Here is a 21,087-nt window from a genome sequence, read left to right as displayed (position 1 = left end):
TTCTCCCCTCCCCAACACCCCCACACCAGGAATTTCTTGTCTCAGCAGAAATCGCTGGGGTTGTTTGTGCTCCACCTCGAGAGATAGGGCTGGAAAAGCCGCTCCTCTCGCCCTGGGTGTCTGGGACTGTCTGCGAGAACCAGCTGGTTGTGCCAGGCAGGCACCATCCCCTCCCTAGGAGGCTCCTGCTGTCCCATGGGACAAAGAAAACAGTTTTTCCAGGGTCTTTATTGGCAAGCCCACAGCTGGGTCCCCATCCTGCCCCTTGTCCAGCACCCCATGGCCCTGTCCCACCGTGTCCCCAACTTCCTCCTGCGTGATGGCTCACACCAAAGGTGCTGATCCAGGGATGGGTGCCGAAAGCATCACTGAGGGCTCTCCCCACAGAGCTGAGAGGTGGCTCAGGCCAGGATGGGGTAGGTGGCTTCAGTGGCCACACCACAGTTGTTGTCCTTCATGGCCATGAGGATGTAGCCGTCGTTGCCCCAGTATGTGGACCAGGAGTTCTTGATGAGCCAGTAGGTCTCTCCCTGCAGGACCCCGTAGCCCACAGCCAGCACCGCGTGGTCCAGCGCTCCCGGCTCGTTTGCTGCAGGGAAAAACATGGGAGATATTTTTTGTCTGGAGAGCATCCCTGTCTGGAGAGCATCCCTGCTCCCAGGGCTGCCAGCCACGCTGGGGGCAGTTCCCTCCTCAACCCCTGCCCAAGCTGCTCAAAACCGAGGAGGGGATCTCAGTGTCCTGGCATCTCCCTGGGCACCCAGGTCCTCCTGTGCCCCGTGTGCTACCCGACTCACCGCACTTGGGCTCATAGTAGATGCCGTTGGAGTAGAAGGAGAAGGTCTTGTGTGAGGCGTCGATGCTGACAGCCACGGGGCCGTGCTTGTAGATGGCAGCTTTGACCGCCGTGATGTTGCCCGAAGTGACGTTGACGTAGCCTGTGATCTTGGCCAGCATCTCAGACTGGTTGTAGTGGCACAAGCCGTTCTGCAGCACCCAGGGGACACACACACCTGTGTCATCAGGTGCCCCCAGCTCCCCTCGCTGGGACCCTGCCCACCCTGGCTGCCTCTGGGCAGCTCTGCTCTGATGCAGGGAGTGATCGGGGACTCAGGCTGTGACAGCATCCTGGCTCTGACCCCTCTGTCCTCCCCTACCCACCATGGTGGGATGTTTTCCCAGTTGCTGCAGGGACACAGCATGGCCCACACGCAGCACGGGGAGCTGGCTCTGCACCCCAAGCCCTGGGGGGGCTGTTGCCCGTGTCTTGCAGCCATGTCCCTGTCCCCGGGCAGCCCTGCTCCATCCTTGCACCCCAGGGTACGGAGGGACCCATGACACCACCCATGGGTGGAGAAGCCTTGTCCCTGTTTTGCAAGAAGAAACTGAGGCACGTGGTGATGAAACTGCCTGGCTGAGCCCTGAGGCTTGGCTTTAGACTGGGCTTTGAACTGCAGGGAGCTGGGTGCCTTGGGGACGAGGTGACATCCCCATGTCCCAAGCCCATTAGCACCTCTGACCCATCCTAGTTGGCCCCACCATGGCTTTAAAGCCCCAGGGGTCACATCCTGACACCTGGGGGACCCCGGCAGGGACATGAGGCCACCCTCACCTGCCCCTTGTAGGTGCCGTAGGACTCGGTGCTGGCGATGCCGCCGTGTTTCTTGATCCACTCGTAGGCTCGCCACTCCTCGCCCCCATCGCAGGCGTAGTTCCCGAAGCCCCAGGAGCAGTCGATGAGGACTTGTTGGGACAGGGGGGTCAACACGCCAGTCTGCGGGGGGATGACATGCTGCAGGGACGGGGCCAGGCACTCTCAGGGCACCCCAGCTGTCCCCGTGGGGCATGGCCCCGCTCTCACCTTGAGGAAGAGGGCACCCTCCATCGCGCCCGTCGTAGCAAAGCTCCAGCAGGACCCGCAGACAGCCTGGTCCTTCACGGGGGTCACAGCGCCTGGGGACAGTGAGATGGGGAGTGAGAGGCTGGGGTGGCACCAGGGGATGAGGGCAAGTGGAAGGGAAACTGAGGCAGGAGTCAAGGACTCGCTGTGCTCCCAGAGGCAGCGCAGCCAGGGCTTGGTGCTAAAGCAGGGCGGGGGGGCAAATGCACCAGGAAACCTGTGGGACCCCTGCCCTTAGGTTGGGTCAAGCTCTGGGATTGTCAATCCCAGCTGATGGGGACATGAGGGGAAGCCTGATTTGGCACCCCCTTACATCTGGGGCACCAGACTGAACAAGGGCCAAGTGCCAGTCGAGCTGCCTCTTGCTGGATGAGCCCTTCCTCCATCTGCCAGTTGGTGAGCAGAGCAGGGACCATAGGGAAAATGTGGGTCCCAAGGGACAGCGCAGCCCCACCGGGTCCCCAGCGCAGAGACGGAGAGCAGGGCAGCTCGGTTGGACTTTGCGCTGGCCCAGATGAGGAGGGCTCACACCTTCCTCATCACAGCCTCACACCACCCCGCAGCACCCCGCCGGCGAGACCCCCGTTCCCCCGACCCCGTACCTACCGTACATGCGCCAGTCGAGGCTCTCGGGCAGGATGAGGCCAGTGTAGAGCTCGGTGGGGAAAGGCTGCCCGTTGTTGGGAGCCCCGCTCCGACGACGGCCCCGCAGGGCGGCCAGCTCCTGGGGCGTGCGGTCGGCCAGGTGGTTCAGCGCCAGCGTGTAGGAGAGCGCGGCGCGGTTCCTCGAGTGCACGAACCTGCCGCCGCGGCAGGGATGGTATCAGCCGGCACCGACGCCATCTCCCACCGCAGCAGCGGTGCAACCCCCCCGGGGATGAGGAGCACCCCCAGGGGGTCGGCATCCCCCCATCTGCCTGTACCTCATGTTGTGCACGAAGATGCTCTGCCTGTGCTCCAGCTCCCGTGCAGAGCTGTACCGCCGCCCCAGTCGCCTGCGGTAGTGGTGGAAGACCTCGTGGGCCCAGGGCTGGTGCCGTCCCACCAGGTCTTCCATGGGGTTTGTCAGCACCCGGTGCTCCGCCGTGCTCCCCGGCAGCACCCCGCACTTCTTCGTCTCTGGGGAGCAAGGAGGGGATGCCATCAGCCCAAGCCCCAGGGTCAGGATGGGGGGGCCCAACCCAGCTCACCATTGATGGGGAGGTCGAAGATGGAAGGGGGGAAGCTGTTGTCGAAGTCGGTGTAGGCGATCTCATACTTGTCGTAGTGGGAGCCCAGCAGGCTGTTGTAGCCCCGCATCTCGTAGTGGACGGGGGCCACCCCGCAACTGGAGTTGGTCACCCATAGGGTGTAGACGTTCTTCTTCTGCGCCCAGCGGGTGACGTTCTGCCAGACGGCGCAGTACCGGCCCCGGTAGTACTCCTCCCGCAGGAACTGGGGGGGACATGGCATCAGGGAGATGGGGGGCTTTGGGTGGAGACCCCCCCAACGCATGCTTCTCCCCACCCAGCCCCTTTGCAGGAGCCCATTGCTCCGGGTGCATGTACAGCACCTTGCACCAGCCTGTACCGGGCTCTCAGGCTGGATCCAGCAGCTACGTAGCCATTAGCACTCAGCCATGCATGGGATGGAAAGCAGGGCAAGAATTTGGGGTGCAACACAGGACAGACCCCCCCTGTCTAGCTCAGCAATGCCCTGGGGACGCCCTACTGTGCACAGTTCTGTATGTGCACCCATAGCGGGGGGGGCCTGGCTGCACACCCCTCCAAAAGGCTCCAGGTTTTTCCTGTGTTTTTCCAAGCTCTCGCCCTGTGGGCACGCGTCCAGCTCAGTGTCCAGCTTGGTGACAGCTCGCTGTCCCCGCCGCTTACGTGCTGTACCCCTCCTGCTGCACCCAGCCCTGCTGGAGACTGGGGCCGGCGGGAGCTGAGCCGCCATGCAGCAACTTGCCCAAGCCATCCCGAAACGCCGGGCGTTCGTGTGGGCTGCAACACGTCCCAACACGGCTGCCAGGGTTGGGAAAGGAGCCAGGAGTCCGGCCCCAATCCGGGTGGGGAAGTGACCCTCCCTGCGCCCTGGGGTGCGGGGGCATGTCCTAGCCTGTCCCAGCACCCTGCACCCCCTGGGATGGAGAGGAGCACCTCCAGCTGCCCAGCACCCCCACCCAGAACCTGAAGATGCTCCAGGCAGGGGGTCGGATCCAGGCTCGGGCATTTCTCACCTTGAAGCCATCAATGCTTGGGAAGACGCTCTGAGCCTTGACCACGTCCTCCTTGGAGCCGGGCAGCTGGAAGCATTTCCTGGTGTTCACCTCCTTCTCGGTGGTCTCTGGCGTGATCTTGTACCGCATCCCGTAAGGCTTCACCGCAGCCAGCTGGTAGGTTATCACTTGCCCTGTGTCAGTAGGAAGGGGAAACTGAGGCATGGCGGTCCTGCCCGCATCCTCCCTTTGCACAGAGGTGGGACCGGTGCGGGACGGGCACAGCCCGGAGCGGATGGATGCCCGCCTGCTTACCCCCGTAATACTGGATCCGGCTCTTGTTTCCCGTCAGGTTGTACCAGGCTTCGAATGGCTCCTCGATCTCGGCGTAGGGCAGGTTAATGACACCTGCGAGGCCCCCAGCGTGGGACACGGGTCAGCCCCAAGGCCTCAGCACCCCGACATCCCTCCCCAAGCCCCCCAGCACCCACTGAGCATGCAGACCCACAGGTGACCAAGCTGCTGTCCCCATGGGTGCCGGGTCAGGGAGAGGCACTCGGCTGTGGGAAGCTGCCCCAGTTTGACGCTGGGACGGCCTGGTCCTGCCCGGTGCTGAGCATCCTCCGCTCCCCCCTGGCAAAGGTCGCTGAGGGGTCTCGTTACCTCGGACGTGGTAGATGGAGCCGAAATGAGGGGGTGGGCGGGAGAGCCCATAGTCCTGTCCTGAAAGGCAGAGAAGGGCAGGGGTGAGTGGGGGGCTGTGCCCCTCCATGGCCGAGCAGGAGAAGGGGTGGTCAGGGCAGGAGGGTGCCCAAATCAGTGCTCCCCTTCCCTGCAGCCCCTTCTGCGGGGGGGGGGGGGGGGCTTGGCCGAAAGCAATTCCACAAGCCCACCGGTGGCACATGCAATGGACGCCGATGCACTGACACCTTCCCAAGGCCAGATCCACAGTCGGCACCATGCCACAACCTGCCACTACGCTGGAGTGAGCCCTGCGATGTTGCATCCCCAGGGAACCCCAGCTACTGGGGTGGCTGTTGGGTGATGTCCCCATGGGAGGCAGTGTCACCCCAGGGCTGGTGGCCGTGGTTTGGGATGACGTTTCCAAGGGGTGATGCAGCCAAGCTGTCCCCCAACAAGCAGGGCATAGTTGAGGGGTGCAGGGGAACTGGCTGGTCCCTCCTGGTGTCTCCTGGTGACCTCCTGAACCTCCCTCTGGGCTCCCAGCTTGTGCAACCCCACGCCAACACACCCGCCACTGGGAACTGGTCTTTCCCTCTGTCAGCATCTTCCTCCTCGCCGGGAGCGACCCGGCAGCACCTGCCCCATGCACAGCCCCGGGGAGCTGGGACCAGACCTGGCTCTACTTCTGCACCCGAAAACTGGGGCAGGCAGGGACTGGCAGCCCCTGCTGCCTGTACCCCAGGCTGTCCCATGGGTGCCTGTCGCACCCTGAGTCTGGGCACCCACAGACGGAGGAGCAACGATGGTTCCGGCAACCCCACAACCCTGCTGGGCTTTACAGTCACCCAGAAAGGGGGGTCCCACAGGGGCATGGTCCCCCCGCCACCCTTGTCCCCTCCTGCTGCTTCTGGTGACAGCCTGCCTGGCTTCCCTGCCTGCTCTTTGCAGGCAGCAAAGCCAGGGAAACAGCTTGGGCTTGTGCACGGGTTAAAGCCCAGCTGGCTTGATTTAGCCTTATTTTCACCCCCCCAGCCCCACCAAGCCCTCAAGGCATGTCCCGTCCCCCCCTTTTTGCCCCCCCCCCCCAACTTGGAGAAACTGCAAATTTGGGGACCCAACAAGCAAGAAACCACTTCCCCAGCCTGCCTGCCCTGCGTTCCCAGCAATGCAGCATGGGGAGGGGGGTGAGACCTGCCTGGGTGCCCCCAGCTCCCAGCCCTGGGGTGTCCCCAACAGGGACAGTGCCACAAGGGGACAGACTCACCCCGGACGGCGACGCAGAGCGCAGAGGCCACGAGCCAACGTTGAACACCCATCCTCGCCTTCCCGGTTCACCCAGCACCACCAGCTCTCAACTTTAAGCTGGAGCCGGCGGTGGTGAAATCCGGCAGAGCCAATGCAGAAACTGGGGCCCTCCCCGGAGGAGGGAAGGAACTGGCATCATGTGGTGCCTGGCAGGGTGCATGGGGGGGCCGGGCACCCTGGGGTGCTCGACAGGGAGAGCATGTCTCGGCAGGGTCCCCGCAAAGGGAGATGGAGCAATGCTGGGTGCTGCAGGGGGACGGGAGGTGCAGGATAAGCCCCAAAGAACTACAAGCAGCATTGGGGGGGGGGTTGCAGACTGGATGGATCCGTGGGGGCCCCCCCCAACCTGGCAGGGCAATGGGGTGCTAGGGGCCGTGCGTCACCTCCTTGTGCAGGGGTGCAAGGGGAGAGCCTCCCTGGGGCTAGGGTGGTCTTTGCCAGGCAGCCCTGATGCCAGGGTGATGGGCAGGATGCAGTGCCCGTAGCAGAGGGCCAGGGCTGTGAGCGGCTCAGCATTAACAAACCAGGCCCTGAGACTGGGAGCACTGGGAACTCTTTGCTGGGAGGGGGGCTTGAATAGAAAGAGGGCTGAACCAGCCGTGGGGCACAGGCAAACGTGGGCACCCCACAGCCAGCCCCGAGGAGATGGGCTGAGCCACCCCAGCCCCCAGGGTTTGGGCAGAGGGCTGGAAACAGCACGTGTCACCCCTCGCTTGCTGCTCAGCCTCTATGACCACAAGGAGGGAAACTGAGGCACGGGGCCACAACCGGGCTGAAAGGGAGATCCTCGTCTACCAAGGCAAGGGAGCATTTCGTCCAGCAACACAAGGAAACCACCCGCCTTCCCCTAAACCTTTACCTGCCACTGAGGGCTTTGGGGGCTCCCCTGCCCCTCGCTGCCAGGGCTCCAGCCTCCCCCGGCGGTGGGAGAGAGATGGGGACACTCCTGGAGGGGGGGGGATTTATATGCCACCACCCCCGTTTCCATCCTCCACACACAGGGAGCAGGCAGGGAGCCCTCTTGGCAAGGCTGCCCCCCCCCCGAAGGCGATGCCCCATGCCAGGCTGTGACCCCCCAGGGATGGGGGAAGCCCATGGCAGCCCCTCTCCCCACGGTTTGCCAGACTCACCCCTCCACGTGCTGCCTGCTCCCGAGGGGACGGGTATTCAGCATCTCTGACACCCCAGGACCTGCCCTGTCCCCTCCAAGGTGGCAGCACCTGCCCTGCCTTGTGCCAGAGCACCCTGCCAGCATGCAGGCAGCTGCGGTGGGGGGGGCAGGCAGGGATCAGGCAGCTTTTTTCAAGGCAGAGGGTAAATACCCTCCCTGGGGCCGAAGCCATCCAGAAACACCCGAGGCTGCAATTTGGGAAGGGTCCTGGGAGCCCACGGGGGAGCCCGGAGGGGCTCATCGTTCTGCAGGTGACCGCTGCTGTGCCCTGTCCCCTCCCAGGGATGCTGGCAGGGCTGGCTCCATCCCCAGTGGGGTCTGGATCCCCCCTCAGCAAGTCCCAGAGAGCCCCCAAAGCCCCCAAAGCTGGGATTAAAGGGGAGCTGTGAGCCCAGGATGAGTCGGGGGGGGGGGGGTGACGAAGCGAGCGTGGCATCAGCCTAAGGGGCATGTCCCCATCCTGGTGGGGACCCCGGACCTCTGCCAGCCCTGCCTGTGTCCCCCCCCAGCCCCGTGAGAACAGGAAACGGACTCTGTCACACAGGAAAGAGGTCAGCCTGCAAGGGCTAACCACAGGGCGAGGAGGAGGAGGAGGAAGGCTCCAGAGAGATGGGAGAGGACCCCCCAATCACCAGCATGCAATCCAGCCTGGCTGTGCTGGGAGACAGGGTGGCCAAGCCGGGATGCAGCCAGCTCCGGGCTGGAGCAAAACTGCAGCCCCCCCCGTCCTCCCCACGCACCCTCAGCCCCGCTTGGGAGCACAGCCCCCCCACCAGAAACTGCGGCGGGGGGGAAGGTACATAAAAATATCACCGGCTCCTCGTTGTCACCGTCCCCTGCAGCAGGGGGGTGGCTGGGGGCCGTGGGGCCATGCAGGATCAGGCCCAGGTGCAGCTGCAGGGAATATATCCAGCTGGGGAGGTTTTGCCTTGGAGGGGTGGCTGCCCAACACCCCAGATCGGCATGGGGGTTCCCCAGCGAGGGACCACCACCAAGACCCCCTTGATCCGGTAGTCGGGGTGCCAAAAGCTTGAAGTGCTCTCTGCAGGGTGGGTGCCCCAGTGCCCTGGACTGGGAGCCCAGGCAGGGTGCAGGGGGGCTCGGACAGGGTGCTGGGGGGCTCGCTCCCTCTCCCAGAGTTTGACAAAGTTTGTGGGTCGGTGTGACCAATGCCAAATCTTGGGGTCATCCCACCAGCAACTTTATCTGGACAAGGAGTAAATAAGGGGTCTGGTATCTGGTGGGCTATCGATGGCCACAGCAACTGCACAGGACCTGCACCCCCATCCCTGGGGGGACATGCAGGAGCCCCCCTGGAACATGGTCCCACGCCATCTGCCATCCGCCAGGCAAGGTGGGCTGCTCGCTGCCCCTCCATGGCTCTACCCTGCCCCAAGTTCACCACGTCCCGGCAGAGCCTCTGCGGCAGAGACCCTGTGCCAGGAGGACGGGTGGCTGCTGCGTGTGCTCTGCCGTCAGACCGACACCTTATTCCTGCCCCTCGCAGGGTCACAGCCCCCCCGTTTGCCATACGCTGTCCCCGTGCCATCCCCTGCGTGGGGATGCTGGCTCTGGGGGGGGTCAGGGGGGCAACTGGGCAATGCCAGGCTCTGTCTTGGGATGGGTGCAGGCAGCACCCCAGCCTGGCACAGCCTGCCTCCGGGAGCGGAGCTGGATCCCGCAGACCCGAGTATCCCCACGCACACCCCGTAAAATCCCAGCAGGCAGAGCCCGGGGGAGCCGCAGCAGTGTCCCCCCGTGCTGCTGGGGACCGAGAACCCCCCCGATGCCATCCCGTCCCCCGCCACGCCACCTCCACGGGCAAGCCGTGGGCCCCAGCGAGCGGTGCAGGAGGGTGAGCCGGCGGCCGCCCCGGCTGAGCTGGCTGGTACAATGAACCATTGCTGGGAGAGCGGGGAGGAAGGGGGGGCGAGGGGAGGGGAAGCTCTTGCTCGGCTGCGAGAGCCGCCAAAGAGACAGGGGAAACACACGCACGGGCGCTCCCGCTCTCCCCGCGGCGTCCGCCTCGTCTTGCCCTGCCTTGCCACCCGCCTCGACACCTCGGCCCGGTTCGGATTGCTGCGGTGGCACCCCGGCCTGCGGTCCCGTCGGGAACTGGGAGCAGCGTGGGAGCGGGGGTCCATGCGAGCCGGAGCGGGGAGGGCTGACGGTAGGAGGGATGCACGGGGCTGGTTGGGGTATGGGGTGGGGAGGGGGGGCTTTGCCCCCTGCAGTGTGGGGGGTGTCTCTAAATCCCTTTGCTGTGTGCTGGGGGGGTTGCTGAGAGTTGCCCCCCCCGTGACGTGGGGTGGCTCTGGGTCCGCGGTGGGACGGGGCGCTGAGCTGTGGGCATGGAGGACCGCCGGTGAGGGGCTGCCGGGCGGGGTGCCACCGGTCCCTGCCCTTACTGCTCCCCCCTGGGCAACACCAGCCTCTGCAATGAGCTGGGGCTGGGGGGGGGGGGCAGGAGACCCCCATCCTCCCCATCCTGGGGGGCAGCAGGTCAGCGGGGTGGCAGCACTCCCGGGGCTACAGCGTGGGGAGGGCTGGGGGCAGCCGCCAGCTCCGGCTCGCCCTCCCGGCACTAATCGGCCGCGACGCCGCGGCAGGGAGGCCGCGGAGACAAATGGTGCTTTCGCCCACGCCGGACCCGAGTGCTGGGGAGGGGGCAGGTCACGGCACCCTAGGGGACACGGGGTTGGGGGGGACACGCACACCTGCTCCCCCCCCCAGCCCCGCAGGTGCCTGTGGTGTGCCAGCCCAGCAAGTGCTCACAGAGGGGGGGATGCTGGGGGGCTGAGGTCTCCCCAGCCAAAGCTGGGGGCAGCTGTGGGGGGCTCAGGCCCTGGCCGGAGCGGGCGCTCCCCCCCGCTGCCTGCAGCTCTGCCTCGTCCCCGGTCCTTGGTGTGTCCCAAGGAGGGACAGGAACTCGCGGCTTCCTGCCCTGCACAATTCCCTCCCCGCCCCGCTCCTCCTGGGACATTGTATTTGGAGCCCTGGCCGGCTCCCTCCCTCCGCCCCTGCAGCCCCTCGGATCCGGGAATTGCTCTTCTTCCAGCGGAAATCCTGCTTTCCCAGCCAGCGGTGGGGCTGGGAGGCTGGGGGGGGGTGGGGATCCCTCCACCGTGGGCATCTTCTCCCAGGGTAGGGGGTGAGGGACACCCCCTGCCATGGGCCTGGACGCTGGCGGGTGGGCTTGTGGGGGCAGATCGCTTTTGGGGGGGGTGGCGAGTCCTTCTTCTTCTGCCCCGGGGTGTTGGCGGCGGGGGGATGGTGTCCTGCCACCTCCTGGAGTTGTCACAGGGATGATGCCGGCTGAGCCCTGGCCATGCCCAGCTGGGACACAGCTGGTTTGGGGGGCCGGCAGCCCCATTTGAACTCTGTCCTGCTCGTGGACAGGCAGGGGAAGGGGTGTCCCTGCAGGCATCGCCCCTGGAGAGTGCCTGGGAATAGCACCATGCCACCACCGCGCTGCCGATGGGCACAGCCGGCACTTCCAGCCCCATTACGTGCCCCAACCAGGTTGGGATGCCCCATTAGGAAACCCATGCTCAGGGGATCCTCTTGCGCCTGTCGCCCTGTCTGCATGTTCCCGGCAGAGCATTGCGTCCCATCCTGCCGCCTCTGCCCGTGTCCCCGTGTCTCGCGGTGGTCTGGAGCCATATGCTTGTGGTGTGGGTCTCTCCGGCCACAGCGGGACCCTGTCCTCAGGGAACCTGCTCCCACTGGGGCCGAGCTGGGACAGGGGCTGCTGTGCTCTGCTGGGAGCTTCCCGGGACTTGCTAGGCACTGGGTGAACTGGGGGACTAGACCAGGAGCAGGGATCTACCCCAGGGTCCTGGCTCCGGGTCGCAGGGCTGGACTTGGGGCTGGGGCCGGCGGGGAAGGAGCAGAGACATGCCACTGTCTGCCATCACGCGGAGTGGCAGGATGTGTCCTCTTGTCCTCTCCCCAGGTCTGGAGGGGTCCTGGGCACGGGATGGGGAGACGGCTCAGGGTCGTGTGTCCTAAAATGAGACACCTTCCCCTCCTGCACTGCAGCTGCATTGTGCCTCAGTTTCCCCCCTGGGACCAGGGACGTCCAGAGCCATGGGGTGATGGAGGAGCCCGGGCAGGCTCCAGGCTGAGCTGTGCAGCAATCTCAGTTCCTCTTCCCCTGGGGAGGTTGCGGCAGGGCAACGAGAGCCACTGGGGTGCAGGGCCGAGGGGGTGGGACAAGGCATGGGGGGGGGCACAGGCTACCCAAGGGGCTGCAGCCACCGCTCAGTCCTGCCGCAGTCCCTGCCCAGTCCCCCCAGCTGCCACCTTCCCCAAGGCCTGGGATCCTGTCAGCCCTGAGGTTCCCCTTGGCGGCTGCAGCACCATCCTCTTCCTCGCCCTCCTCCCCCACGCCGTGCTCCTGCTGCTTCCTCCTCCTGCTGCGTGGGTGCCAGCTAGGTTCCTCTCGCAGCTGCCCCTCTGCCACCCACATGCTCCCCGTGGAGCTGTGGCACATCTGGGTGCTGGGAACCCATCCTCAGCCTGGCAAATACCACCCTGGCTTGTCCCCACGGCACTGGGTGCGTGACATTTCCAGCAGCCCCCATATCTCTCCGTGCGGCTGCATCCCCCCGGAGCCTGACCCCTCCGTTGCCGGTATTCTCCAGAGGGGAATGGAGGCAGGGGACGGGGGCGATCCCCACGGGGTGCCTCGGCACCCAGGGTGACACTCAGGGTGACACCGGTGTGCACCGGGACATCGCGCTGCAGCTCGGAGCTGGGGATGGGGCTGAACTGCCCCGTGTCCTGGGGGGGCCGGGGAGCAGATGGATGGGCAGCCGGGGATGCGGCTGCATCGTGCCCAGCCATGCCCGGCGGAGCGGGGGCAGTGGCAGGGGTAACAAGTTGGCTGGGTCTCAGCGCGGGGCGGGAGCTGGCAGCTCGGCCAGGACTGGTGCCGGTGGAGCTGGTGCGGGAAAGGCTCGGTTGCCATCTGCTCCCAGGCTCCAAGCAGCTCCTTTTCGGGAGAGTCGGGGCCAGACGCCAGCACGTAGCCATCGGACACGGGACCGGCTGCGTCCCCTCCCCAAGGACAATGCAAGGGGATGGGTTTTGTGCCACCCTGCCCAGTTGGGAGGTGGCAGGGACCAGCTCAGGGGTTTTGTGGATGCCCAGAGAAGGGGAAGCATGGATGCAACGCTGCTGCGCGGTGGCTTGGCATGGCACAAGCAGCGGCTAAACCCCGTGGTGCTGCGATATTTTGGGTTTGTGCTTGCCTAGAAGATGTTCCTTGCTTGCCCAGTCCCTGCCAGCAGCCGTGGCAGCACTGCTGTCGCGCTCGGCACAGAAATTTGGCAAAATGGGAAGTTTCTGAGCGCAATGCCAGCAACGGGGTGGGTGATTCCCACGCAGAGGGGACAGAGTTTGCGAGAGCTGGGGATGTTCATCAGCTGAAATAGCCACTTATTGTCAGCAAAAATAAAAACCCCAACCAGCCAGGCCCTCTCGGATTTGGCAATGCTGCCGTATCTGCAACGGCCACGATCTTGCCATACTGCTGGTGTCGAAAGCGAAGGTGAAAGGGGGAGAGCCGGGCCTTTTCCACCCCCCACCAAGAGAGAGGAAAGTGAATCAAAGACTGTGACGGGGGAAACCCGCCTGAATCATCTCATCCGCCCCAAAACCTCCGTCACCTCCTGCTCTCCGGAGCACAGGGGACAGGACATGGCTGCCGGGTGAAGCACGGCTTCACGGCACCTTCCCTCCGCTCTGGGGCTGGAGACGGGGCGAGCTCTGCGGTATCGCTGCAGAGCCCTCGACCGGAAAGTTCTGGCCAGTCCAAACTGTGCAGACTGGTGTGGGTGGGTGGCTGGCACCCAGGGGAGGTAACAAGGCTGGGGACAGAAATGTCTCCTCGCAGCCACGGCGGGAGAGGTCCGATTTCCTCCTCTTCCTCCGTGACACCTTCGCTGCCGAGTGCAGCTCCGGCCGGAAGAGCAGGGCCCTGACCGCAGCGAGGCGAGAAGGGCCCTTCCTTCCCCGAGACACCAGTTCCCCTGCCGAGCGGAGGGGATGGCGATGGGAACGCTTCGAGGGGCTCCGTTCCACCGAGCTTGGCTCTCCCTGCAGCCCTGGGGCAGCTGGGGGACACGTCTCCCCCCGCGGAGGGAGGTGACCGGTTTGTTGAGGACGTGGTGGGACAAACACCCACTCAAGGATGTGGTTTCAGCCCTTGCAGGGGTATTGCGGTCCGTGCAGGTGTTTCAGCCCGTGCGGGGCTGTTGCAGCCTGTGCAGGGCTATTGCAGTCCATGCAGGGCTGGTTTAGCTCATGCAGGGGTGTTGCAGCCCATGCAGGGGTGTTTTAGCTCATGAAGGGCTATTATAGCCCATGCAGGGGTGTTTTAGCTCATGCAGGGGTGTTGCAGCCTGTGCAGGGGTGTTTCAGCTCATGCAGGGGTGTTTCAGCCCATGCAGGGGTGTTTCAGCCCATGCAGGGGTGTTTTAGTTCATGCAGGGGTGTTGCAGCCCATGCAGGGGTGTTTTAGCTCATGAAGGGCTATTATAGCCCATGCAGGGGTGTTTTAGCTCATGCAGGGGTGTTGCAGCCTGTGCAGGGGTGTTTCAGCTCATGCAAGGGTGTTGCAGCCCACGCAGGGGTGTTTCAGCCCATGCAGGGGTGTTTTAGTTCATGCAGGGGTGTTGCAGCCCATGCAGGGGTGTTTTAGCTCATGAAGGGCTATTATAGCCCATGCAGGGGTGTTTTAGCTCATGCAGGGGTGTTGCAGCCTGTGCAGGGGTGTTTCAGCTCATGCAAGGGTGTTGCAGCCCACGCAGGGGTGTTTCAGCCCATGCAGGGGTGTTTTAGTTCATGCAGGGGTGTTTCAGCCCATGCAGGGGTGTTTCAGCCCATGCAGGGGTGTTTTAGCTCATGCAGGACTATTATAGCCCATGCAGGGCTGTTGCAACCTGTGTGGGAGTATCGCAGCCTATGCAGGGGTATCGCAGCCTGTGCAGGGGTATTGCAGCCCATGCAGGGGTGTTTTAGCTCATGAAGGGGTGTTGCAGCCCATGCAAGGGTGTTGCAGCCCATGCAGGGGGACTGCAGCCTGTGCAAGGGTGTTTCAGCCCTTGGAGGGGTGTTTCAGCCTGTGCGGGGCTCTTGCCCTCCGCCTGATGCCCTCCTCGGTGTCCACAGGTGCCACTTCTCCTCCCCGAGGTGACATGGAGCAGCTGAAGTGACCCGAGGAGCCGTTGCAGTGAGTGGGGTCGCTGTGGACGGGAGCACCCATGGGTGCCAGGGTGGCGTGGGGTCCCCCAGGCAGCACTGCCCTCCTCGCAGCCTGGTCCCTGACAGTGGCAGTGCCCGTTGGGGACCCTGGTGTCCCCATGTCACAACCCAGGCACCCAGCTTGCTGTGCCGGGAGGTGGCAGGACCCCACTCCTCCTGGCGCCAGCGGGGTGGGCACGGGCTCCTGTGTACACCCCAGTGCCTCTAACTGGGACCATGTGTGCACACGCGTGTGCCCTGCCGGGGGGGGCGCAGGGCTCACGGTCCCTCTGTCCCGCAGGCCGTGCCCAGGATGGGGTGTGTGCACTGCAAAGAGAAGGGATCTGGCAAAGGGCAGGTGGGGGGTGAGGTGAGCCCCCCCCCACTCCCCACCTCCCAGTATGACCCCGACCCCACGCAGTCGGGCACCATCTTCACCCGCATCCCCGACTTCAACAACTTCCACGGCACGGCGGTGCCCTCGGCTCCATCCTTCACGGGGCCGGGGGTTTTCACCTCCAACACGCTGCACATGAGGAGCGGGGGCATCACAGGTCAGCGTGGGACCGGGTGCTGGAGGGGGGGGGGGGGTCCAGCTGTACCCCTGAAGTGCCGGGGTGTGGGGGGGACCCGGGGGCTCACCACCGTCCCCTCCGTGTGCCGCAGGTGGTGGCGTGACACTCTTCATCGCCCTGTACGACTATGAGGCCAGGACGGAGGATGACCTGACCTTCCAGAAAGGGGAGAAATTCCACATCATCAACAACACGTGAGCCACCCCTGGACCCCCTGCCACACACAGTGCCCCCATGCCACCCTGGGGAGGTGCCTCCGTGCCACAGGTACCCCCCGCAGGACCCAGGCTGGGGACCCAAGCTCTGCCTCAGCTCCATTGCTGTGTACCTGCAAGAGAGCCAGGGCCACATGTGTCATGAGTTGGGCAGTCTCAGCAGACGTGTGCCCTCCGTGGCGGGGGAGAGCAGGATCTGGGGGTGCTGTGTGCGGGGAGGCGAGGTGCAGGGCAGCCAGGTCCGTCTGTCCGTCCCTCCTCCTCACTCTCGGTTCCTCTTTCCCCAGGGAGGGTGACTGGTGGGAGGCCAGGTCGCTGAGCTCGGGCACCACGGGTTACATCCCCAGCAACTACGTGGCCCCTGTGGACTCTATCCAGGCAGAAGAGTGAGTACAGGGGGGACAGGGATGGAGGCAGACCCCAACCCCATCTGCCTCGGAGCCAGGTTTCCTGGCATCCCCGGCGAGCCCCAGCAGCACCGTGGTGCTGGCAAGGGGCTGTGGTTGCGGGGTCCTGTGGGTGCCCCTCGGCGGTGCCCTCCCGGCGCTGAGCCCAGCCCCGCGGCAGGTGGTACTTTGGTAAGATCGGGCGCAAGGATGCGGAGCGGCAGCTCCTGTGCCACGGCAACTGCAGGGGCACCTTCCTCATCCGGGAGAGCGAGACCACAAAAGGTACGGGGACAGGGACGGGGACACGGGGGGGGCTGTGACCCACGTCCCTCCCTGACCCCCCCTGACCCGCACCCTCCATGTAGGTGCCTACTCCCTCTCCATCCGGGACTGGGACGAGGCCAAGGGAGACCACGTGAAGCACTATAAGATTCGGAAACTGGACAACGGGGGCTACTACATCACCACCCGCGCCCAGTTCGACACCGTCCAGCAGCTGGTCCAGCACTATATAGGTACGGTGGGATGGGGGGTACTGGGGCGAGCGGCATGGAGGGGTGATGGGGACGGGTAGGGAAAGCCCAGGAGACCCTTTGGCAAGAGGCAGCTGGCTGGGTTTAACTGGAGAAAGAGGGGGCTGTTCTGGTGGTGGCACTAGGGGACCCCCTGGGGGTCCCCCCTCTTCCGTGTCCTCGGTGCAGGGAACACCCGGCCTCTCCGGAGAAGGTAAATAGCTCCTGGGTCTGGGTGGGCATCAGCCACTGCCTGGGCACAGCCGGGGGGGACTGGGGGTCCGGCTCAGCCCGAGGGGGTGCGGGACCATCCCTGGGTGGGGGGGTGCACCCCATTTATGTGTGTGCATGTCGGGGGGTGACTGGACCATGCAGGAGCCTGGGTGATGCCCGGGGTAGCAGGTGGGGGTCAAAGGGCTGGCGGGGGTCCGTGTCCGGGCTGATGCCTGTCCCCCCCACCCCGGTGCCGCAGAGCGGGCGGCTGGGCTGTGCTGCCGCCTGGCCGTGCCGTGCCATAAAGGAACGCCCAAGCTGGCCGACCTCTCGGTCAAAACCAAAGATGTGTGGGAGATCCCCCGCGAGTCCCTCCAGCTCCTCAAGAAGCTGGGCAACGGGCAGTTTGGGGAAGTGTGGATGGGTAGGGCCTGGCGGGCAAGCCGGGGCGAGCGGTGGGAGGGTGGCGGGGGCACCCCCAGGCCTGGCAACCCCCCCCCCCCCCCCCCCACGGAAGGGCTCCTGCCTGCCGGGACAGGCTGAGCGACACCAGTTCGCCGGCATGGGGAAATGTCCCATGTCCTGCTCTGGGGTCACAACGGGTACCCCAGGATGCCCCATGAACATCCCTGCGTGGGAAAGCAGCCCCCCCCCCCCATTTCAGATGGGACCACAAGCAGGAGACAAGACCAGGCCAGGGGGTCCCCTCTTCATCATCCTCTTCCTCTGGCGCCCCGTGCTTCCTCCGCTCGGCGTGCATGCTGCATTCATCCCATCGCACCCCCTCCCTCCCTCCTCCCCTCCCTGCCCCCCTCCCCCCCCCGCAGAATATAACGACGGGTTGTGCCATCTGCTAACCCGCGCGTGCCCCGCTATGAAGCCCCAGACCCTGGGATTAGCTAAGGACGCCTGGGAGATAGTGCGGGAATCCATCAGCCTCGACAAGAAACTCGGCATGGGATGTTTCGGAGACGTGTGGATGGGTAAGGCTGGCCCAGCCGGCCAGGGGTGGGGGTGGGGGGGGCACGGGGGGGCAGGAGCAGTCCGGTCCTGCCCTGGCAGGCAGCATCACGGGATGCCAGGCGGTACCCACTGCTGTGGGGGAGATGGCAGCTTGGCACAGGCTCCCCTGTGGAGGGTTGGGGTATGGGGTAAGGTTGGTATTAGGAGATGAGCTCACAGGTGCCCTGTCCTCATGCCGTGGGGTGAGGGGGACTCCTTGTCCTGGGTGGGGTATGGTGGTATCATGCCCCTTCCTTGCCCTGCCCTGATTTCCTTGCTCCTCCATCCATGCATCCCTCCCTCCCTCCATCCATCATCCATCCATGCAAGCATGCACCCATGCATCCCTCCATCCATGCATCCCTCCATCCACGTACCCCTCCATCCCGGCCCTGCTGGGGCCGGCTGTCCCCTGGGCTCGCGGTGACTCCGTGTCCCCGGCCCAGGCACGTGGAACGGCACGACGAAGGTGGCGGTGAAGACGCTGAAGCCGGGCACCATGTCACCGGAGGCCTTCCTGGAGGAGGCGCAGATCATGAAGCGGCTGCGGCACGACAAGCTGGTGCAGCTCTACGCCGTCGTGTCGGAGGAGCCCATCTACATCGTCACGGAGTTCATGAGCCAGGGTGAGTGGGGGGCACTGCCCGAGGCACCCCCCCAGTTTTTTCTTCCCCCAGTTTTTCTTCCCCCTGATCTTCCGCAAACCTCACCCTGCCTGGGCACAGCTGGGGTGGGCAGGGAGCTGGTCCCCGGGCTGGGGGCTTGCAGGGGAGGGCACCCTTGGGTGGGCACGGCTGCTTCTTGCACGCTTTGACTGGCACCCTCTGCCTTGCAGGCAGCTTGCTGGATTTCCTAAAGGATGGGGACGGCCGCTACCTGAAGCTGCCCCAGCTGGTGGACATGGCTGCCCAGGTACTGGGAAGACTGGCACGGGGTGGGGGTTCCCCCCAGGGGATGCATCCGGGGGGGTCCTCACTGCTTCCCCCCACCCAGATCGCGGCGGGCATGGCCTACATTGAGCGGATGAACTATATCCACCGGGACCTCCGCGCTGCCAACATCCTGGTGGGAGACAACCTGGTGTGCAAGATCGCTGACTTCGGCCTCGCTCGCCTCATCGAGGACAACGAGTACACAGCGCGCCAGGGTGAGCCAATTTGGTGCCCCGCTCTTTTGGGGATCGCTGCCCTGTCCCCTCTGTGCTGCATCCCACCCTGGGCCTGGGGGTGGTCATCTCCAATTCTGGGTGTCTTGGGTGATGGGTGCCCCAGGTGATGGGTGCCCCAGGTGATGGGTACCCCAGGGAATGGGTATCCTGGGTGATGGAAACCCCGGATGATGGGTACCCCGGCTGATGGGTGTCCCAGGGGATGGGTGCCCAAGCTGATGGGTACCCGGGTGCAGGGTGCCCCTGAGTGCAGGACAGCCTCAGTGCAGGGTGCTCCAGGTGCAGGGTGCCTCTGGTGCAAGATGTCCCAGGTGTGGGGTGTCGCTGGTGCTGGGTGCCCCAGGTGTGGGGTACCTGGGGTTCGGGTGCAGTGGGGTGCCCCAGCCATGGCTGACCTGCCTCCCCTTGCAGGTGCCAAGTTCCCCATCAAGTGGACAGCCCCAGAGGCCGCGCTTTTTGGGAAGTTCACCATCAAGTCGGACGTCTGGTCCTTTGGCATCCTCCTGACTGAGCTGGTGACCAAAGGCCGGGTGCCCTACCCAGGTACGGCCCCACCGGGGCAGCGGGCACCCTTGGGGCAGGCTGGGCAGCAGGGTACGGACAGGGCAGGGGCTGACCCTCCCCAGCACTGCCACCGGCAAGGCTTGCTCTGTGCCTCAGTTTCCCCATCAGAGAGACCAGCGCTAAGCTGGGCTCCCTATTCAAACCACAGGGCAATGCCACTGTGTCCCTTGGCGTGCCTCAGTTTCCCCACTGGCTTGTCCCGTGGGGTTGCTGGTTGCTGAGAGGAGTGGTCCTTGTCACACAGGGATGAACAACCGGGAGGTGCTGGAGCAAGTAGAGCGGGGGTACCGCATGCAGTGCCCGGGCAACTGCCCCCCGTCCCTGCACGAAGTGATGGTGCAGTGCTGGAAGCGGGAGCCTGAGGAGCGTCCCACCTTCGAGTACCTCCAGTCCTTCCTCGAGGACTACTTCACCGCCACCGAGCCCCAGTACCAACCGGGGGACAACCAGTGACCCGGTGCTGGCACCCCGCAGCCGGGGTCTGGGGTGGTTTTTGGGCAATTCTCGCCCTTTTTGCAGGGCAGTTGTTGCTCCCTTTGCCTGTGCCCCCCCCTCCAAAACGCCTGTCGGGGGGTGCCCTGGGGAGGACAGGGGGCTTTGCACGAAGATTTTGGACTCGGAGAGGGGGCAAAGCTGCCCCCCCAGCCCCCCTTCCCCTGCCTCGGCCCCTCTCTTGTTGCCTTTACACCCAGCTTTGAACCTGAGAAGTGCTTTGGCTGGGGGGAGGAAGGTGGGGGTACCCCACTGTGCCCCCCCAGACACCCCTAGCCCTGCAGCAGCAGAGGCCTTGGGGGGGGGGTGGCGCCTCCCCATGCCAACCCCAGTCTCCTCTCCCCCGGCTCAGGTCTGTGCACCTGGGGGGGTTCAGCCACCCAAATCCTGGAGCTGACCTGGGAAAGGTCACCTTAACCCCCCCATCCTTAATATTGTCTTTAATTTATGAGATTTTATACCCCTCACCCTAGCAGCCAGCTCACCCCCAGGGATCCCTGTATTTAGGGGGGATCCCATTGCCCCCCCCCTTTTATCTTCTCTCCTTGTAGTAGAGTCAAATCCTGAAAGCCATAAACCTCTGCTTGCACTGGGGGGGAACGAGGGGTCCTGGGGGGGGGACGAGCAGTCCTGGGGGAGGCCAGGGGCGCAGGCTGGGGGGGGCAGCTCTGCCCGAGGGGCTGTTTCCTACTGCCCCATGCAGGGCGGGAAGGGGGGTACGGGATGGGGTCACCCCCGCAGCGCTCGGGGGGGGGTCCCGGCTGCAGCTTGGCTCAAAACCCTGCGGCAAGCATTAACAGGGGCTGGTGGGGGGACTCGGGGCGCAATGTGAATGTGATGGCACTGGAAGTGGGGGGGGGGGATGCCACCCTGCCAGCTGGCTCCTGGGGGCCGGCTGCCCCCCTGGGCACCCCATTTCCTGGGTGGGGGGGTGCCTGTAGTCCCAGGCTTGGCCCCAGCCCGGCTCCCCAGGAGCCCCCCTGCACCCATGGGGCAGGGCTGGGGGGGGGGGGGCAGTGCTATCCAAAGGGGGGGGGGAGGGAAGGGGAAGGGAGGGATTTGTTGTTTATTTTTTTTTTAAATTCAATCTGTAAATAGAGAGAAATAAAACCTTTCTAACAAGTGGAGGGAGCCTGAGTCCTTCTGCCCCCCCCCCCCCCCCCCAGGGAGAGGGGCTGCCCCGGCGGGGGGATAGACAGCAGGCAGGGTGGGTTGGGGGGGGTGGCTAGAGCTGGGGGGACAACCCTGGATTGCAAGATTTGGGGTGGGGGCACCCATCCCCATGCAGGGGGGCTCCCAGGTTGAGCCAAGCCAGGACTGAGGGCCCTATCCTCACCCCCTCCAGCCCCACGGCACAGACATACCTCGGCCTGGGGGGGCCACCTCCACTGGGGAGAGCAGAGAAAGGCCCCCCCCCCTGCTCCCCCAGGCCATTTGGGGCTGCAGCAC

General features: G+C 65.0%; 2 protein-coding genes across 3 annotated transcripts; one reads left to right on the top strand and one right to left on the bottom strand.

The window, feature by feature from the left end:
- Nucleotides 1-209: 209 nt before the first annotated feature.
- Nucleotides 210-6,227, bottom strand: LOC104317272 (digestive cysteine proteinase 1). Its single transcript, XM_069804513.1, has 11 exons — nucleotides 6,049-6,227; nucleotides 4,764-4,823; nucleotides 4,416-4,508; nucleotides 4,122-4,294; nucleotides 3,091-3,334; nucleotides 2,824-3,019; nucleotides 2,507-2,700; nucleotides 1,862-1,953; nucleotides 1,613-1,774; nucleotides 798-987; nucleotides 210-589 (listed from the first exon to the last, which is right to left on the bottom strand). Exons 1-11 carry the CDS (start codon nucleotides 6,098-6,100, stop codon nucleotides 402-404), a joined length of 1,644 nt encoding a protein of 547 aa, XP_069660614.1. The 5' UTR covers nucleotides 6,101-6,227; the 3' UTR covers nucleotides 210-401.
- A 2,997-nt stretch (nucleotides 6,228-9,224) lies between these two features.
- FGR (FGR proto-oncogene, Src family tyrosine kinase) lies at nucleotides 9,225-20,242 on the top strand. Of its 2 annotated transcripts, none has more exons than XM_069803268.1 (13): nucleotides 9,225-9,430; nucleotides 14,437-14,497; nucleotides 14,810-15,062; nucleotides 15,175-15,277; nucleotides 15,586-15,684; nucleotides 15,866-15,969; nucleotides 16,053-16,202; nucleotides 17,240-17,395; nucleotides 17,861-18,040; nucleotides 18,250-18,326; nucleotides 18,408-18,561; nucleotides 18,994-19,125; nucleotides 19,391-20,242. In XM_069803268.1, exons 3-13 carry the CDS (start codon nucleotides 14,822-14,824, stop codon nucleotides 19,597-19,599), a joined length of 1,605 nt encoding a protein of 534 aa, XP_069659369.1. In that variant the 5' UTR covers nucleotides 9,225-9,430; nucleotides 14,437-14,497; nucleotides 14,810-14,821; the 3' UTR covers nucleotides 19,600-20,242. The 2 variants fall into 2 exon arrangements, with proteins under 2 accessions (XP_069659369.1, XP_069659368.1); XM_069803267.1 differs by lacking the exon at nucleotides 17,240-17,395 and adding an exon at nucleotides 16,672-16,836.
- The last annotated feature ends 845 nt before the right edge of the window (nucleotides 20,243-21,087 follow it).

This window comes from Haliaeetus albicilla, chromosome 16, assembly GCF_947461875.1.
Source record: "Haliaeetus albicilla chromosome 16, bHalAlb1.1, whole genome shotgun sequence".
In the NCBI taxonomy this organism is placed as follows: domain Eukaryota; kingdom Metazoa; phylum Chordata; class Aves; order Accipitriformes; family Accipitridae; genus Haliaeetus; species Haliaeetus albicilla.
The sequence above is the reverse complement of the archived record's forward strand: the minus strand, read 5'-3'. Positions and strand labels throughout refer to the sequence as shown.

Bases quoted from the DNA above. Each gene is read 5' to 3' on its own strand.
- FGR (XM_069803267.1), top strand. From the start codon at position 14,822: ATGGGGTGTGTGCACTGCAAAGAGAAGGGATCTGGCAAAGGGCAGGTG. The intron at 15,278-15,585 runs GTGAGCCACCCC...CTCTTTCCCCAG, and splicing joins TTCCACATCATCAACAACAC to GGAGGGTGACTGGTGGGAGG. The intron at 19,126-19,390 runs GTACGGCCCCAC...CTTGTCACACAG, and splicing joins AGGCCGGGTGCCCTACCCAG to GGATGAACAACCGGGAGGTG.
- LOC104317272 (XM_069804513.1), bottom strand. From the start codon at position 6,100: ATGGGTGTTCAACGTTGGCTCGTGGCCTCTGCGCTCTGCGTCGCCGTC. The intron at 3,020-3,090 runs GTGAGCTGGGTT...CTTGCTCCCCAG, and splicing joins CTTCGACCTCCCCATCAATG to AGACGAAGAAGTGCGGGGTG. The intron at 2,701-2,823 runs GTACAGGCAGAT...CCGCGGCGGCAG, and splicing joins ATCTTCGTGCACAACATGAG to GTTCGTGCACTCGAGGAACC.